General features: G+C 58.0%; 1 protein-coding gene across 1 annotated transcript in view; it reads right to left on the bottom strand.

The window, feature by feature from the left end:
• The window catches only part of FAM178B (family with sequence similarity 178 member B), a 102,173-nt gene that overhangs the window by 9,205 nt on the left and 73,396 nt on the right, over nucleotides 1-19,572 (bottom strand). Inside the window, exons 12-13 of the mRNA XM_036302313.1 lie at nucleotides 19,167-19,254; nucleotides 10,664-10,789 (exon numbers count right to left, since the gene is read on the bottom strand). Of these exons, the coding sequence (XP_036158206.1) occupies nucleotides 10,664-10,789; nucleotides 19,167-19,254 (214 nt within the window). The remainder of the gene's footprint in view (nucleotides 1-10,663; nucleotides 10,790-19,166; nucleotides 19,255-19,572) is intronic.

The following is a 19,572-nucleotide window of genomic DNA, read 5'->3' as shown; positions in this document are numbered from 1 at the left end:
GAGGCAGAGTCTGAGGGCGCGGAACGGGACGTGCCTGAACCCCATGTGGACAAGACGGGACCGTCCCCTGCCGACGCCGCTGCCGCTGGCAAGGCCTGCAGCTTTCGCTTCCTGGGTCTTTCCCAGAGCCAGGAGGACTTTTCTGAGAAGTGCCGTGCAGGATGCCTCCTTCCTGGCTCTGGAGTCTTAAAGGGCCCACCCAGCCCCTGGGGAAGGATGGATGACAAGGGTAAGAGGTAGAAGACAGTGTGCTGGGCCTGTCACCCACCAAGGGGGAGTTCTGACCCCAGGAACCAGGGCCAAGACTCCCTCTGCAGCCTTGCATCACACGAGGAGAGGGGAAAGGGTGGCCGTTTCCCAGGAACTCCCTCCTTCACAAAATTTCCCTCCTTCACAAAATTCCCCTCCAGCTGTGCCAAGGAAGCGGGCTGTGGCCAGGAGCATTTGTGCTAAAAAGGGGCAGAGAGGAGGAGGGAGAGGATCTCCCAGGAAGCCACTGGCTCCGCCCAGAACACTATGGTTTCTCCCACCTCAGGTCATGACAGGAATCCAGACTTAAGGAACAAGGCAAGTCTTTACCCCAGCCCTTCTCAAGGCAGCCAGGCTGGAGGGGATGGCAGACCTGGCCCCTGGCAGGAGGATCCTGTGGGAGCTGCTCCCGCCAGGCCCCAGGCAGCTGCTGTGGGGGCGGGGGAGGGGGTGAGCTAAGGCTGACCCAGGAACAACTGCTGGGGAGGACCAAGATGGACCCACAGGACGTGCCCTCTGGGGCCCAGGGGTCCAGGCTCCTGCTCAAAAAGCCCCGAATGCCTATGGGTGTCAGGGTTTCTGCCTGGGACCCCGGGACCCCAGAGCAGCCTCCTCCGGCTTCGCCCCTCTGGCTCACTGGCTCTGGGTGGTAGCTGCGCTGGGGGACCTGCATCAGCCACCACCTGGCTGGGCTGCTCTCAGCCTGACCAGAGGGCCTGCGGTGCAGCCCAGCCACAGCACAGACTGCAGGAGAGGCTCTGCCCCAGGCCCGGCACTGTTCTGTGCGGTCCTCTTGGGGTTGTTCCAGGGAGACAGTCAGACTCACGCACAGGTGAGGGGGTCAACGCTAGAGCTAATCTGGCCTGGGCAAGACTGACGCTGCCTGGTCTATTCCCGTGGCACATTTCAGACCCATGGCCAGAGCTGCGTCCTGGAGAATTTTTATTTTCCTTCTTTCTGTTCTTCAAAATGAAATTTAAACCTACAGCCCTACTTCCCAGTGCCCTGAGGGGGCAGGGCGGGCCTCAGATGTGGACACTGAGCTTGGAGAGGTCCCCTGACTGTGTGACCACCTCCAGTGAAGGTTAGATCTGAGCAGATGTCTGTGCTTCTGCCTTAAGCTGGACAAGCTCCGAGTGTGTGTGTGTGCGCACATGCGCACGTGCACCCCTAGGGTCCCCCTTCAGAGAGAACAAGGCCCTACTGCTGGCACAGCAAGGGCCCAAGGGCCTACTGGAGGTTGGATAGGGAGAGGCCCAGAGCCCGAGCCCCCAGGGCATGGTCTAGGTCCTCTGCCACAGGCGGGATATGACAACAATAATTAGTGATGAGTAATCCTGACGCAGGGCTACTTGCGGGCCCCAGGCCAAGGGCCTCAGCCCACGAGAAAGCCTGGCAGCTCGTCCGGCTGGTGTGTCCACAAAAATAAGACAAGAGGGGATGCATTTTCAAGGGGGACCTCGTCTGGACCTGTCCTGGAATGTGGCCTCTGCTAGCCTCTCGAGGACGCTATCTCTTCCCGACCCCCACAGCTACCACAGCCATGAGCCTGCTCAAGGTCACACCCTGACCTTGGCTTGGACCGTCATGACAGCAGCAAGCAGAGGGAAGCAGAGTTTGGAAATGACTCTGACCAGGACAAGTCCTCGGCCAGAAGTCCTAGAGAGAAGGAAATGACGAGGACATTGGACTGATCACCAGGAAATGAGAAGAGATGGTGACACACCTCTTCTCAGGCCAGGGTCCCTGCAGGCACCGGGCAGAGAGGCCAGAGACGTCATAGCAGGGCCTGCCACACTCACCTCTTAATGAAAGTGCCTGTTCAGAGGTGGGGGTGGGTTTGAGCCCAGAGATGAGGCACTTGAGGGTGATGGGAGACAAGTTGTAGCGTCTGGACAGGAGTAGGACTGGGGTCAGCTGCTGGGGTGGCGCCTAGAGAGTGCTCGGAGCCCCGCTGGGTAGAGGCTGGACGGCTTGCAGAGGCCCTGGAACCTGGAGGCTGCTGGAGCCTGGCTTGTGTCCGTCCACTACCTCAGACCTGAGGACTGAACTCACTTAGGAGAGACAGGATTTTCTTAGCTCTATCTGGCCTCAGGTCTAGGCCCTGGGCGGCCCTGGCCTCAGCTCTTGCTACTGGAGGCCAGGGCGGAACTGGAGGCCAGGGCACAGTATGGTGCAGGGTGGGGGAGAGATGGAGTTGGGATGAAAGCAGGAAGGCTGAGGGCTTCTGTTCCTGGGGACCAGCTGTAGAGAGGTTATCTGGGCATCTGACTTACTGCTCATCTGCCTGAGGGAGGAGGGGTGGGGTGCTGTAGGCAAAGCCTTGCTAGAGCCCTCCCACCCAGCCACCCTTCCCTTCCAGCTTCCTGCTGGCCCTGAGGGCTGGGGAGATGACAGGTGGGGGTTGGCTGGCTCTTCCTGCTTCTCCAGCCAGAACTAGAGACCCTGACCCCAGAGGGATGTGGACCGGAAACCCAGCTCTGCGTCTGCCCAAGCGGGACTAGGTTCTCCACGCGAGAGTCCACGCGTCAGTACGTGGGCGCCATGCTGAGGAGCCCGAGAGCAGCGGGCATGGCCCGAGCATCCTCAGAGGCTTGGAGAGGCCTCCCAGTGCGGCGCCTCCTCCAGAGCAATGGCTCCCCCCCTTCTCTTTCCCACTTGCTCATCTGGCTCCTGGCAGGCACAGCCCTCCTCCTGCCTCCCAAGGATAACAACGTAGGACCATTACCCATGGCTGAAGACCAGGAGGATGCCATGGATGTCTAAGGTTTCCAGGTGCCCAGATTCTGTCCCTTCTTTTGTCACTGTCCCAGCCTCCTGTTCCCTACATCCAGGCCAGTTGCTCCAAGAGAGTGACTTTAGCCCTGATTCTAGGGGAGACATGGCCCAGGCTGGCCGATTCCTGTGCACCTGGCTCTGTGATTGGTTTAGAGATGAGCACATGACCTCTTTGCCAAGCCACTGAGACTAAACTCTGGGACTCTGGTTAGGAGGCCGGGACAGAAGCCTTTCTTTCTCCCTGGCTGGGGCTGATGAGGGCAGGGTGGGAGTGTGGAGGGTCCAGCCCCAGGGGGAGAGCCTGCTGGGAGGTAGAGCTGCGGGGTTCAGGGAGCAACGCCGAGGCCTCACGACACTGCTCAACCCTGTCCCAGCTGGAGGGGCCCTCCAGACCTGCCGGGGTGTGTTTGAGTCTTTGTCACTACAAAGTCCTGGCAAAGACAGGGAGCAGGGACAGGAAAGGCAGAGAGCAGAGAGCTGCTGGGAAGCACGGTCTGCCTGGCAACTGCTCCTGCAGACAGAGCAGTGGGTGGGGCCTCACCCCCTGCCAGGCTCCTCAGCTGTGTGGTGCTGCTGAGCCTACGCTGCTTAGACGCAGCACTTAGAAGGCACTGCTCCTGCCCTGGCCGGTGTGGCCCAGTTGCTTGGAGCATCGTCCCGGCACCAAAAGGTGGTGGGTTTGACTCCTGATCAGGGCACATGCCTGGGTTTCCGGTTTGATCCCTGGTTGGAGTGTGTGGGGGAGGCAACCTATTGATGCTTCTCTCACATCAATGCTTCTTTCTTTCTCTCTCCCTTTCCATTCTTCTCTCTCTCAAATCAGCAGAGACATGTTTATTTGTTTTCACTATACTGATTTCAGAGGAAGGGAGAGGGAGAGAGAGATAGGAGAGAATCACTGATTGGCTGCCTCCTGCACGCCCCCTAATGGGGATCAAGCCTGAAACCTGGGCATGTGCCCTTGACTGGCATCCAAACCAGGACCCTTCAGTCCGGGACCCTTCTATCCACTGAGCCACACTAGCTAGGGTGAGACATTTATTTTTTAAAAAGGCACTGCTCCTCCACCTCCTGGCTCAGGCCCAGGCAGGTGGGCTGGGCACAGGGGGTGGGAAGGGTCCCTTGGGCCCTTGCTGTGCCCAGCAGAAGGGGCTTGTTCCCTCTGAAGAGGGATCCACTGGGGATGCAGTTGAGACAGACTCAACAGTAATCCCGTTTAGGTGAGTGAAGCCATAGGGTGAGTGAATAGCCTGTGGGACCACAGAATCCAGGACAGGGGACAGGCCGGCGCTGCCAGGAGGAGCAAGAGCAGGAGCAAAGCCTCAGGCCTGAGAAGGGGGTTCTGGGAAGGAAAGCACTGCCTGGAATCAAGTGGTGTGATGTGGGCCCGGAGGGAAGCGCATGGATGAAGGGCCAGCTGAGGAGCAGGGATGGCAGGGCTTGGGCTGACGGACAGGCACTGAGGGTCGCTTTTTCCCGAGCAGCAATGGGAGGAAGATGATCACAGGGTGGCCCAGGAGGACTTGCAGGATAAAGAGGCTGGGAAGGTGTTAGGTCAGAACAGAGAAGTTACAAGCACGGGGCAAGGACTGTGCTGGGGCCCCTGGGCCTGGGGTGGGTGGGCAGAGAGCAGGCTTGAGTGCCAGCTGCCTGGAGAAGCCCGCCTGCCGCCCGCTGAGCTCTGCCCCTTCAAGCTCTGCTCACACACCCGACAGAGCAGGCCTGGGCCCGAGCCGTGTGGCTTCGGATGCTCAGGAGGCCACTCTGTAGAGGCTCGGCGGCCACTGAGGTGCGCGTGAAGTGCGCGGGTGCCCTTTAGGGCCAGCTTTCCCAAGGTCAGCTCTGACATTGACTCCCAAAGATGTCTGAGGCTCCTCACTGTGGAGGAAGTAAGAACGCACCAACGACCAGCCAGGGAAGGGACTCCCGACTCCCCAACATCTGCTTCCTGTTCCTCGTGCCCAGTCAGTTCCCTTCCCTACTAACCATGGCTCTCCCTAAGGCAGGGGGAGGGGCAGCAAGACAGGGAGTCCCGTGCAAGGAGAAGGCAGAGGGTATAGGAAGAGGGAGAGGCTCCAGTGCGCCCATCCTTCTGGGTGACAGGCACCAGGCCTGTGCTCAGCAGCCCCAGGGAACGCCGTCCCATGCTGCTGGGAGCGGCAGGAGAGTGCGGGCAGGCACACAGCCGCCAGGGGCCTGCCCCCTCCCTGCCCTTCCCAGAACCGCCCAAGCCGACCCCAGTCACTTCAGGTGCTCTTGGCAGCAGGCCAGACACAGGGACAGGCCTGCAGCCATCACAGCAGCAGAAGCAAAAGCAGTAAAACTTGTTCGTCGGCTCTATTACCACAAAGATATATGCACCACAAAGATATACAGGAGAGGTGCACAACACACAGACGCAGGCACACAGACACAGGCACATCCAGGCCAACGCCCTCTGCGGTGGGCACGCGGGGATCCCCGGGGTAAGAGCACTCAAAGGACGCGAGGCCCGAAGCGTGGTCCGGCCTGGAGCACACCCGCCTCCAACCATCAATTCTACACCAGCACTTCTCCCACGTAGGCACGCCCAGCACAGGGCTGACCGCAGGCCGTAGGCATGGCGAGGAAGCTGGCAGGAGCCACCTGTGGCCGGCCAGGCTCATCCGGCGTGTGGTCTCTTGCAGCTAGTCCACCAGGGACAGGGCCCATCACATGTGCAGAACCTCAGTGTCTGTCCCACAAGGACATCATCTGGCTGTGAGGAGGATGAGGCCAGAAGCTGACGAAGAGACAGGACGGGCTCCTGGCGCCTTGGCGCAGCGCCCCCGGACTTCCCCTTTGTGGACCTTCCTTTTCTTTCACAGTGAGAGACAGTCTACTTCCTCAAAGCTCCCAAATGTAACCAAACTGGGGAGAACTCCCTGCACCATAGAGACCCTGCAGGGAAGGGCGGGAGATGGGGCACAGCAGATGCAGAGGTTCAGCAAGGCCAGTATCAACAACCTCAGTAAAAGGGAGGCCGAGACCCTGAGATCAGCCAGGGTACAACCAGACAAAAGCTGCCCAAACGCTGCGGACAAGAAAGGGGCCACGTGCTAAACCTGCTGGCTCAGGGGAGGCCAACGCGGCCTTACAAACTCACGGGACCTAAAGTCATCACGTAGATGGTTTGATCATCAAAATTCTTAACTGAGAGCAGGTCACGTCCGAGGCCCGCAGCTTGCGTGACAAAGTCAGTCTTTACCTAAGTGAGCCTGCCTACTATCTTTTTGCATCAATAAGATAACATGCCTTTGAAATGTCAGAGTAATCTTCTTTCAGAGCCCTCACAACCCAGAGTGAACTGTCATTGTTATCTTAACCCCCGCATACCATCTCCGTGCGGTAAATGTTCACCGTCCTGTAACCACAATGCAAAAGAAGTACCTGTCAGTGGCTGAGCGTCGACCTAGGAACCAAGAGGTCATGGTTTGATTCCTGATCAGGGCACATGCCGGGTTGTGGGCTTGATCCCCAGTAGGGGAAGTGCAGGAGGCAGCCGATCAATGATTCTCTCTCATCATTGATGTTTCTCCCTCTCTCTCCCTCTCTCTTTCTCTCTGAAATCAATAAAAATATCTAAAAAAAGAAGTATGTGTCTGTTTTCCTTTATCCAATGTCAGAGATCCCCACCCCACGTTGCTCTCTCCTACTTCCCTAATCTACCAACAGGTTTCATGTAACCCCTTTACATCTCCTCCTTCGACTCTAATGTATAAAAGAATCTGCAAAACTGCCATTTTCAGGAGCATTTTTCAACCAAATTCATTAAAAATTGCCCTAACCAGTTTGGCTCAGTGGATAGAGCATTGGCCTGGGAACTGAAGGGTCACAGGCTCGATTCCAGTCAAGGGCATGTACCTTGGTTGCGGGCACATCCCCAGTAGGGGGTGTGCAGGAAGCAGCTGATCAACGTTTCTCTCTCATCGATGTTTCTGGTTCTCTATCCCTCTCCCTTCCTCTCTGTAAAAAAATCAATTAAAATGTATATTTTTAAAAATTATCTACAGGTTTGGACATTTCTTACATCGACAATGGTTTACATGAGTTAACAATAGAACCAAAAAGCTCTGGATCCCTGGCTCTGGTTGGAAGGCTGAGCGGGTAGCTTCCTGGAGACAATGGCCGTGTGAGTGCAGTTACCTGCGTCTGTCTGCCAGGGGCTGGAGCAGCATCCCACGGAGCCCAGGGGCCTGTCTCTCACAGAACTGGTGCCCTTGGGTCAGAGGGGGAACCTGGAGGCCAACTCTTGGAGTCCACTCCTGCATGAAGACATCCTCTCCCCCTCTCAGACCCCAAACCACCCTCTGACCTCTGTCTGTCCTCCTCTGGCAGAGCCCCTCTGAAATCAGGCAAGCACAGGGCCTACACCAGCCACGCAAGGGCAGGGAAACGTCCCTCTTCTGGCTGGTGGAAGGATTTGAAAGACATACAGAAGGTAAAAGGAGAAAACCAAATCTTTTTAAAATTGGTTTTAGAGAGAGAAAGGGGTAGGGAAAGAGAGAGAAACATCGATTAACTACCTCCTACATGCACCCGACCGGAGATCAAGCCAGCAGCCTGGGCATGTGTCCTGATGGGGAACTGAACCAGCAACCTTTCACCAACTGAGCCACACCAGCCAGGGCGAAAATCAAACCTTGATATTTGTGCAAGGGAATTCACATAAACATAAAAATTACACACACTACAAATGACATATATCCCTTAGTAAGGCAAGCTGAGGTGCATATGTCCTTTTGGACTAAGGAGGGGGAGGTAGGCAATTCACAGGTGGTTGAAAACGATCAAACGGTCGGTAAATGCATTCTTGCCTGCCCCCCACAACAGTGGGTGCAGAGGGGAACCACGGAATCGGATGTTCTTGGACCCCGCCTAGCTGCCACACGTCATTCCTAAGTGAGAAGGTTCCCTGTTGTGAAGCAGGTTTTTCTCTCTGAGTCTCTAGCAGGAAAGGGGGAGCTAACAAACTCTTCCTGAGTTTATTGGGCTTAATTGTTTTCTGTTCAAAATAGTCTGACCCACACACCACAAGGGGCTGGGCAACCGTTTCTGTTGCTCAGGGGATGACGCCCAGCCAGCTGAGCCACAGCAGCCAGGGCTGGGCAACCATTTCTTTATCCAAAAGCACTTGAAAATGCTGCAAGTATTCTAATCGCCCGTCAGGAAGCAGGGCTCCTCTACTCCACAAGCTCTGTGTGAGCTGCCAGGACACAGCAGCACTCTACCCTCCCACCGAGGGCTGTTAGCAGCAGGCTGTCTCCTTGGTGGCACTCAGCGGTTAGCGTTCCCAGGCAGGAACCTCACTGGCTTAGAATTACCCACCATGTTCTCTGATTGGCTCTCTCACAAGCAGGTGACACTTGTGAAGCCAGCGTCTCACAGGCTACAGGCCCCTGCAGCTCTAAGACACCAGGACTTTAGAGGACAGGGGGCCACATGCAGAGACTGGTCAGAGGTCAGAGGGCGTGCAGAGCGAGCAGGTCTCAGGCCCTCCAGAATGAGGGGTGGGGGAGGGGGAGTTCAGAGAGGAAGAGGAATTGAAGTTGCTTCATTCATTCACTCATCTGGCGCCAAGCATACCACACGATGCTGGGAGACACAGGCCATGCCCAGCTAAGGACAAGTAAAGGGACAACTGCAAAGTCACCAGATCAGGGAGGACAGAAAAGTCATGCCCTGGGCAGCAAGAGCGCCTCTCCCAGTTGGGGGGCAGGCTGGGAGTCTCACCGGGAGAGGAGGCTGTGCCAAGGCCCCAGGCAGAGAGAGGAGGTGGGAAAGTGGGCGTGGAGCCTGGCGGAGTGTCTATCTGAAGGCTGGGGAGGGCTGTGACCACGCAGTCTCTCCAGGGCAGGAAATCGCCCAGACAGGAGCGAGCAGGTCTGAGGGAGGGGGCCCAAGGGCTGGGAAAGGGCCCGTCCCCTTTCAACCTCACTCTGGCCTTGATTTCCCCGCGCACCTCAAGGAGAAAGAAGGCCAGGCCTTTGAGCTCTGGGATAAAAGCACAGCCGGCCCAGACCACCACTCCTGTAAAACAGGGCGGGTGACGCCTCCACTCTTTTCGGCTGGTGAGTAGCCTGTTCATCTTTGAAGATGAAACATGCTGGGGCCTAATGAGGAGTCAGCCAGCCGGCCTGGGAGTGGGGCTGGGCTGCTGGAGCCGTAAGCAGCCCCACTGCCCCCACCATGGCCTCCAGGTCAGAGCAGAGCCCGCCCAGGAGTCGGGACACTTCACATTTCTGTCTCCACTGTGCCTCCCGCCAGCCTGGCCTGCTTTCTCCCCTCCCCTGCCCTGGGCCACCTCCCTCTCAGGCAGGACCAAGGCCAGGGGGCTCGTGCCTCCCTCTGCAAAGGCATCAGGAGCCCCCTGTGCCCTCTGCTGCCCTGGCCAGCACACGCTGCACTTCTGTCCTGGTGCCGGGCCACTCCATGTTTCCAGGCCAAACTGGTCATGTCCTATATGGCCACCGGCCAGGGGGACGCTCCACAACTCCTGCATATGTGAGAGAACCGTCCTCAAAATAAAGGGTACCCCGCCCACTGGGTGAGGTCACGGGAGTGGCCCCAAGGCGCCTGGAGGTCGCACTCTCCACGTGGTGGACAGACAGCCCCTCCCTTGCCTTTCCCCTCCCCTCCTCCGTCCTGTTTCCTCCTTCTCCAGCCCAGGCCTGAGGCCTCTCACCACTGCCCTGCTCAGACAGACCGCCCCGGGCTGACCCCCAACACTCCACTCGCCTCTGAGCCAGCGCCCATGTGTCAGGAAGTAGCTGGAACGGAGAAGGGACACTTGGCGCTCCCACGCTCCGGGAGGCCACGCCTGGCAGGGCACCAGTGTCAGGTGGAGCTGGAAGACAACCTTCCTCCACTCCCCGGAGGAGAGCGTGCGGGCTCCCGCTCTTCCTAATGGTCGGTTTGTGTTCATTAAGTAATTAATTCGTTTATCTGATTCGCAGGATGATGCCCAAAGGTTAGACTTCTGACTGCCAGCCCCCAGGAGCCTTTGGGATCACCCTTCCTAAACTAGGAGGGTGCCTGTCTGCACTCCTCACCCGGAGCCCCGGGGCGCGCTCGCTGAGATCATGGCTCCAGGACCCAGGTCTGGGATGCAGTCTGAAGCCCCACACCAACTGCTGGCGCTCACCCCGGGGCCACGGCCTCACTTCTCTGAACCCACACCTGCCGCTCCCGCCAGAGGGTGGTTTCGGGGAACCTGGGCAGTGTCTGGAGGGGCAACGGGATGACTTGGGCTCAACGACAACCACGCCAAGTGGGCACAGGCAGGTTAACCGGGCGCTGCCCTCGGAGAACAGGGGGCCGGATTGTCTGGACACCCCCTGGCTTCTCCTTCGTGTCCCTTCCCACTCCTCCCTCAGCAGCAGGCTGCCTGTGTCCTCTCTGACCGGCGCTGTGGGACTAACGGGCCCGTGGCCTCCACCAGGCCGGGCACCCGGAAGCAGAACCCGAGCAGCCTGCGCCCGCAGCGCCCAGCGTGGGGCCTGGCAGGGCACAACCACAGGCAGGGCCCAGACTGAGTCTCCGCTCACCAGGGAGGCAGCTGCAGGTCTCTTTCCCCTCAGGGCCCTCAGGCGAAGAGGACGTGGCTCCCCGTGCTCACCTTGTAGTCTCGCTTAGCACTGGCCGTGGGCTGCTGCTCCTGGCGGGGTGGCGAGGCCTCGGAGTCCAGGTGCTGCCCGAGGGCTGCCGGCCTCATGAGGCGCAGGAGCCGGCTGAGCACAACAAGCTGCGGGGGAGAGAGGCCGTCACCTCGCTGGCATTGGTGCCTGAGAGTGTGGGTTCTGGAGCCAGACTGCCAGCTTCCAGAACCTGGGTCCACCTCTCACTCTCGCTCTGTACAGTGGAGGTGCGTACACACCTTCCCGAGAAGGAGGGCACACGGTTACCCAGGCCTGGAACAGGGCGAGCCCCTCGGAGGAGTGACCAGGGAAGAAGAGCTCCGGGGGCTGGAGGCCGCCCACTCGCCTGCAGTCAGCAGACACTCATGGTTTAGAGCAGTGGTTCTCAACCTTCTGGACCTTTAAATACAGTTCCTCATGTTGTGAACCAACCATAAAATTATTTTCTTTGCTATTTCATAACTGTAATGTTGCTACTGTTATGAATCGTAATGTAAATATCTGATACACAGGATAGTATTAGGTGACCCCCGTGAAAGGGTCGTTCGACTGCCAAAGGGGTCGCGACCCACAGGTTGAGAACCACTGGTTTAGAAGCATGGCCAGCAGAGAGGGTCTCCTCTGCCTCCAGGGAGGCCCCCTGGCTGAGCTACTCTGGCCCACTTGCCCGCGTCCCTCTCTTTCCATTTAACGTGTCCCTGTGGGGCCTGAGCAAGGGCTCGGGGAAGGGGAGAAGCTGCATGCCGCCCCCCTCCCTCGCTGGGAACAATGGTCCATGCCATCACCATGCTGCCTACTGTTCCATCCTCTCCCCCCCATTTTCCTCCCAGAGAATTTTAAAGCAAATCTAAACACTGTATTATTTTACCCACAAAGAGCTTCTAACAGAAAAGGATAAGGATCCCTCCCAATATAATCATAATACCATTTTCTTGCTCAATAAAATCACCAAGAATGAATTCCTTTTATGATCTAACACCTGTGCTGTTTTCTCGGAGTCTCAGGTATGTTCTCCTGTAGTTGTTCTGTTGGAATGGGGATTCCCCACAAGGCCCACAACTTGCATTGGGTTGAAATGTCACTTAATCTGCTAGCTCCCCCCTCCCCAACTGACCACCCTCTCTGAACAAATGGGCCAGTGTTCCCCACCCTCTGGACTGTGGTCCACATGAGTCCAGGTGTCTGTGGCAAGCGATCCTTCCCGCCAGCCCCTGCACCTGGTGCGGGCAGCCTCAGCTGGGCCCCAGCCAGGACCGCCCAGCTGCCCCGGGGCGAACGGTGGCAGGGCAGGCGGGCAGGCAGGCTCCAACCGTCCCTCTGAGGCCACGTGCCGCCTGGAGAGGTGGTGGTGCAGAACCAGGGAGCAGCGTGGGGGTGGGGGAGGTTCACGGAGGCACCATCTCTTCAGATGTAGCAGGTGCAGGGCAGCCGAAGCGGGAAGGGCTTGAGCCCTGAACCCAACCCCTGCTTGAGCCCAGCCTGCCCAGCACACCTGGCTTCCTCCCTATGACACCCTCAGCCACCTGCTCAGCCCCCCAGCAGCTGTGGGCTTAGCCCAAAAGAGCAGCTGGGGTGAGGGCGAGGAGTCAGGCCTGAGGAAGCGAGAGCTCTGGGCTTAGTGTCTGATCCATCAGGAGGGCAGAGAGGAGGCAGGGAGAGAGGGAGGGAGGGAAGGTGCTAGGTGAAGAGAGACCCCACACCCAGTGTGCCTCTTGCTCAGTCCCTGCAAGTCTGGGGAGAGGTCCCAAAACAGCGCTGCCTGCTCAGGGCTCACAGCTGTGCGAGCACAGGGGCACACAGGGGCACTCTGCAGCCCTCCCCCCAGTGGACCCTCCCAGCCAGTGAGCCTCAGGCAGGGCAGAGGAACACATGCAGAGCTCCCAGTTTCCCCTCACTCCACCCCGCCACCCCACTCAGCACAGCGAGCCTCCACCTTCTGGTTGCTTATCCCTTGTGGTTCCAGCTCAGCCAGCCCATCTCTCTCCAGGATAAGGACTCGTTTGGCCTGCATGGGTCCCAGCTGGGCCAGCGCATCTCCCCATCTGGCCCCCGTTTCTGGGAGCCGACTCCGTAAACACTCAGCCCTGGAGGGCAGACACTTCTAGGCCAGAAGCAAATGATCCCAGGAAGGCAGCGGTATACTGGCCTCAGCAGGCTGCGGGCAGAGGAGGCAGGCCAGTTCCAGTGCGAGCACTGCCACAAAGCCTGTCGCTCCTGGCTCAGCCAGACCGCTGCTCCTCTTGCCCAGAGGAGAAGGCCAGGATCGCACCTGTGTGCGATGCCCCGGTGGCCCCTGCTGCTTCCGGGAGTCTGTGCCAAGTGGTCCTTCTGACCAGACACTGCACAACTGCCCTCCCTTCCTTCCAGCCCAGCTCCAGGCCCACCTGGCTGGCGAGGCCCGCCCAGCTCCCTGCAACCTGCATCCTCCCGCCCTCACCACTCCATTCGCTGATCCTGACTCTGCCCTACCTTATTTCCATGGAATTTATTACCTTCCAACATGCTGTGCAATTTACTTTTTTTTTATTATCTGTTCCCCCTCCCTTACTAGAATGTAAGCCCCATGAGGGCACCTTCATTCACTCTGTCCCGGAGTCTAGCACAGTGCCTGGCACGTGGTACGTGTTGAACCCGTATCATTAAGTGAACTAACAAGTGAATAGCCGGGCAGTGCCTCAACTAGTTCCCCTCGTGGATGCAAACCTCATCCCCCTTGATGTCAGCAATTTGAAGCCCACGTTTTTCAAACTCCAAACTGGAAGACATGACTTGACCAAAGATACTTGCTGTGTGGCCAGAGGTGGGCTGCGACAAGACACTACCTCCGACTTCCCTCCACAGCCTGTCCCACCCGGGCTTGCCTGCCTCCGTCAAGTGCCTCTCCACCTGCCGGATGTACAGCCTTGGAGCCCTGCTTGCCTCCTTCTCTCACATCCGGTCCCACTGGCTGTCCTTGGGGAATATACCTAGAATCTGACCACTTCTCACAACCTATGGCACCGCCACCCCAGGCCGAACTGCCAGCTCTTACCATGGTTACTGCCATCACCTCCCTCCTCCCCACCCCCAATAGTCAATTTCAAGAGTGGGAACATTTTATAAACCAATTATGTTTTTCCTCTTCCTTCCAATGGATCTCCACTTCCGCCTGGAGGTGCCTGGGGCTTGAGTTCCCACTTACCTCTCTGACACCACTCCTGCTCCACCCTCAGCCCTCTGCTCCAGCCACACTGGCCTCTGGTTTTCCTCCAACCTAAGAGGCCTTTGCCTGCCCCAGTGCCTTTGCACTTGCTGTTCCTTCTTCCCCCAAAACCTGTTCGATTCCCTCAGGTCTGTGCTCAAATGTCCCTGTTCATCCTTATAAAACAGCATCCTCCCGACACTCCTCTTTCTCGGCTCCATCTTTCTCCGCAGCACGAACACAACCTGGCATGCCAGGGCTCGGTACTTCTTCCCTGGTCCCCATGTCCATCTTGCCCTGAACCATGAGTTTCACGAGGGAGGGACTGAGTTTGCTCAGGGCTATATCTGCAGTGACCTGAGAGTGTCTGGAGCATACTGACGCCTGAGGCCGGAACCCCGCTGCTTCTGGGATAGTCCAGGGAGTCACAGGAACCCCAGGAGGCAGCTGGACCCTGAGGCTCTCCTGAAAGATGCACGCTCTGGAGTTGTTGCGTGCTGACCATCTACAGAAGTCCTGATCCTCACATTCAGTCGTCCAGCACCTGCTCCTCCTGCTCCCAGGGCCACAGCCTGCAGCCTGAGACGGGGAGCCAAGCAGTGCAGGCAGCAGACACTTCTGCCAGCAGGGCCTGAGGACCTCTGCCCAGCACTCGTCCCAGACCCTCTCCCCCACACCAGTGCTCAGCCCTTGCACCCCATTCCTAGGGAATCAGTTGACAGGTTCATCAAGCACTTGTGCATTAAGAAGGACAAGGAAGGGATGGCCTTGTCCTCTGACCTGCCATTCAGGACTAAAGCTCAAGGAACCAGCAGGCACCTGCCACCGGAAATGGCAGGTGCAGTCCAGGCTGTCACCACAGTGCGACCCAAGGAGGGGCTGGGAAGTGCAGGTGGCTCATGCGGGTCAAGGGCAGGACTCTGGAGCCAGGGCCTTGCTGCTGAGTGACCTTGAGCAGTGCCCTAACTGCACCTGCCTTGTTTCCCCATCTGTGCAAGATGGGTGATAACAGTCCTGACACCTGGGGCTGCTGTGAGAAAGAGTAAGCTTGAGATGGCCCTGGGACATGATCCAGTTGGGAGGTGATGGGTGAAAAGGAAGACGTGTCGGTGCACAGAGCCGTGTGTGGAGGCGCTGAGCTGGCCCGCGAGGCGGCTGAGAGGAATGGGCCGCCCTGGCAGGCTGCGCAGAGGAGAAGTTGGGAGGGGGGGCGTGTGGGCTGAGCATGGGCAGCTGTGGGCTGCAATGGCCCTTTGAAGGTGTGTTTCATGAGGATCCGTCTGACAAGCTAGACTGGAAAGGGGAGTGCCTGCAGCCGACACCAGGGAGGAGGCCATGGCAGCGGGGCTGGCGCAGAGATGGGGAAACACACGGAGGCCGTGGGCAGGCCCGAGCTGGTCCTGCCTCTCCCAGCCACCAGGCGTCTGGCACAGCCTTGCACAGCTGTACTGCCCGCTGCAGACTCCTCTTGCAGCACAAGCACGGACCAGCCTCCAGGGTTGGCTCAGGACACCGCTAGGAGCTTGTTCACTGCCTCTGCCCCCTGCTCACACCCTCTCCCGAGGGCGGCTCCCCTGCAGAGCCCCCAGGCCTCCCACCACACTCCCCTCACGCACAGGCTCTTGTCAATAAAATCCAACCAAAACAGCACTGGCCGATGTGCATCAGTGGTTAGAGTGTGGGCTGGACTGAAGGGCTGTGGGTTCAATTCTGGTAAAGGGCACGTACCTTGTTTGCAGGCATGATCCTCAGCCCTGGTCAGGGCGTGTGCGGGAGGCAGCCAATCTACATGTTTCTCTCACATCAATATTTCTCTTTTTCTGTCTCTCCCTCTCCCTTCTCTCCCTCCCACTCTCTCTAAATACCAATGGGAAAATATCCATTAACAACAACAGGAAGCAAAACAAAATCCCAAACCTTGAACTGATGATGCTGACACTGGAGTCACCTCTGACTTCCCAGTCATTGCCAAATGCTACGGGCGGCTACCCCTACCGGCCCCCACCGTCCACAGCCAGTCCTGCCCTCCTTGACCTTGGCGCTGGCCTCGCTGCACTCTGCTGACACTGCTCTGCTCTCCGTGGGGCTCAGTGACCGCTCTGGAGCCCTCTGGGATCACTCAGCCTTGCCCCCACCGTCCCTGCTGCATCTCTGCCCGCCCTGCCCCTACCACTTGGCATCCCCCGTAACACTGTCTGGTCCCTCTGTTCTTCACAGAGATGTCCTGTCATCAGCTGTCACTTCTGTGAAGTGACCCCTGTTCAGGCTACTCCCTCACCCAACCTCCCAAGGTCTCTGTCTGGAGAATGTTCCCCTGCACATGAACCAGAAACTCACTGCCACAAGTGTACACCCACAGTGTGCACCTGCAGTATACACCCGCAGTATGCACCCGCAGTATGCACCCAATATACACCACAGTATACACCCGCAGCACACACCCGCAGTATACACCTGCAGTATACACCCACAGTGTGCACCCCCAGTATGCACCCGCAGTGTGCACCCGCAGTATACACCCGCAGTGTGCATCCGCAGTGTGCACCCGCAGTGTACACCCCCAGTGTGCGCCCGCAGTATACACCCGCAGTGTGCACCCGCAGTATACACCCGCAGTATGCACCCGCAGTATACACCCGCAGTGTGCACCCGCAGTATACACCCGCAGTGTGCACCCGCAGTATGCACCCGCAGTGTACACCCGCAGTGTGCACCCGCAGTGTGCACCCGCAGTATACACCCGCAGTATACACCCGCAGTGTGCACCCACAGTATACACCCGCAGTATACACCCGCAGTGTGCACCCGCAGTATACACCCGCAGTATACAACCGCAGTGTGCACCCGCAGTATACACCCGCAGTATGCACCCACAGTATACACCCGCAGTGTGCACCCACAGTATACACCCGCAGTGTGCACCCGCAGTATACACCCGCAGTGTACACCCGCAGTGTGCACCCGCAGTGTGCACCCGCAGTATACACCCGCAGTGTGCACCCGCAGTATACACCCGCAGGATACACCCGCAGTGTGCACCCGCAGTATGCACCCGCAGTGTGCACCCGCAGGATACACCCGCAGTGTGCACCCGCAGTATACACCCGCAGGATACACCCGCAGTGTGCACCCGCAGTGTGCACCCGCAGTGTGCACCCGCAGTATGCACCCGCAATGTGCACCCGCAGTATACACCCGCAGTGTGCACCCGCAGTATACACCCCCAGTGTACACCCGCAGTATACACCCGCAGTGTGCACCCGCAGTATACACCCGCAGTATGCACCCGCAGTGTGCACCCGCAGTATACACCCGCAGTATACACCCGCAGTATACACCCGCAGTGTGCACCCGCAGTATGCACCCGCAGTGTGCACCCGCAGTATACACCCGCAGTATACACCCGCAGTGTGCACCCGCAGTGTGCACCCGCAGTGTGCACCCGCAGTATGCACCCGCAGTGTGCACCCGCAGTATACACCCGCAGTGTGCACCCGCAGTGTGCACCCGGAGTATACACCCGCAGTGTGCACCCGCAGTATGCACCCGCAGTGTGCATCCGCAGTGTGCACCCGCAGTGTACACCCGCAGTGTACACCCGCAGTATACACCCGCAGTGTGCACCCGCAGTATACACCTGCAGTATGCACCCGCAGTGTGCACCCGCAGTGTGCACCCGCAGTATACACCCGCAGTGTGCAACCGCAGTATACACCTGCAGTATACACCTGCAATGTGCACTGCAGTGTATATCGCGCTCCTTTGTGGCCAGCTCTGTGCTAGGCGCCAAAGGGCAGCAGGAAGCAGGAGCCATTTGGTCTCTGCACTCAAGGAGCTGCTGGTGTGTGTGTGTGTGTGTGTGTGTGTGTGTGTGTGTACAGACCATGAACAAACAAACAAGAAAATATCAGGAGGTGAACCCCGGGAGTAATTGAAAGACAGGGTGACGGTGCCTGGGTACTTGGGTTGGGTGGTCAGGAAAGACCTCTTCAGCCGGAATCGGAATGACAAGAAGCTCCAGCTGTGCTGAGTCCTAGGGGAGGAGCTTCTAAGGCAAAGGGGACAGCTAAGGCAAAAGCCAGCGGGGCCTGCTCTGACAAGCCAGCCCTGGTCACCTTGCTGAGCTCTGTCTCTGCCTCGGCAGACTCAGCATACCGTCTGCCCGCCCCGAATGTGCTGGAACATTCTCTCAGCACTCTGGGTAAGGGGTTGCACCTCCAGTGGCCAGGCCTGTCCTGCCTGTCTCCGGGGCTGAGCTGGAGGATTGGGCTGTACCCAGCACTTCTGGGTTTGCGGGGGGGGGGGGGGGGGTAGGGGGGGGACTCTTGGGAGGGTGAGCACATTCTCAACCTCCCTGCCATACAGCCTGGCTGGCTGGGACCCAAGCTGCCCGGGGCCCTGAGGGATGTTCTCTGAGCTGCGAGGAGGTTGTAGGCAGAGCTTTTTGGAGAGCAGAGGACCGGGAAAGAAAACAAGACTGCCTTCCACTGCCCTCAGGATGCCTGGCGCTGGCACGGAGGTCACTGAAAGGGAGCAGTTTCAGTTGAGTAGCATTTGTTTTCCACGTATAAAAAGTGATGTAACAGCCCTGGCTGGTGTGTGCAGGAGGCAGCTGATTGGTCTCTCCCTCTCCGTTCCTCTCTCTCTAAAACAATGGTTCCCAACCTTGGCTGCACATTAGAATCACCTGGGAATCTTTTTAAAATCCTGATTTCTGGGCCTCATCCTCCAATGAGGCCAATGAGGCCCAGAAATCAGGATTTTAAAAAGATTCCCAGGTGATTTTAATGTGCAGCCAAGGTTGAGAACCACTGCTTTAAAAAATCAAACATATATATGCACTTTCTTTTTTAAAAAATGGTACCACCAGGGGCTGCAGGAGGAGGGGATGGAGGAGTTAGTGTTTTACAGGTGGTTTCTGTTCGGGAAGATGAAGTTCTGGAGATGGCTGTGGGGACAGCCTCACAACACCGTGAACGTACTAAGGCCACTGAACTGGACACTTTAAAATGGCTAAAAATAGTAAAGTTTTCATTATCTAAACTTTACCACAATTTTAACAAAAGGCAGTACACACACCCTGCTCCCCACTCTATCCTCAGAGCCTAGCACACAGCAGGCATATACAAGTAACTGTCCAACGCAGGGATATGAGTAAAAATTCAAACCTCCTGGCTCTCCCGGCCGGAAGCACCTAACCTTTGGGAAAAGCATGGGGACGAGCAGGCCAAGGGGAGAGCTGTTCACTCGCCCACCGGCTTCCCAGGCCCCAGCAGACACACCTGGCAGAGGCGCAGACTCACCTGGGCCTCCTCTTTCCAGAGCAGGGCTGCCTCCTGCTGGCCCAGCATCCGGGCAATGACCACGAGGCTGAGCTGGCGTCGAAGCTGCCTGTGAGAGAGGAGGGAGGGGACCAGAGTGCGCAGTCAGAGAGGAGGGGTTGATATCCTTGGGGGAGGGGGGGGGCGGGGGAGGACACCCACCACAGAGAGACGAACAAGGGAGAGCCGCTCTGTCTGGAGTATGTGGGCTTTCTCATTTATTTATTTTAGAAGTAATCAGCCACGCATGATGGGAAAGTTAAAAAATAAGCAAACAGAAAATTTAAAGCAACTGGTAATTTCAGGGTCTAGCACAGTGTTTTTCTTCTCAGTTTGTTTTCTCGCTCTGTGCTTACACTTATCTGTGGACACAGAGATAGGGCATGAC

This window comes from Myotis myotis, unplaced genomic scaffold (assembly GCF_014108235.1).
Source record: "Myotis myotis isolate mMyoMyo1 unplaced genomic scaffold, mMyoMyo1.p scaffold_m19_p_30, whole genome shotgun sequence".
In the NCBI taxonomy this organism is placed as follows: domain Eukaryota; kingdom Metazoa; phylum Chordata; class Mammalia; order Chiroptera; family Vespertilionidae; genus Myotis; species Myotis myotis.
This window is presented reverse-complemented; position numbering and strand designations above follow the sequence as displayed.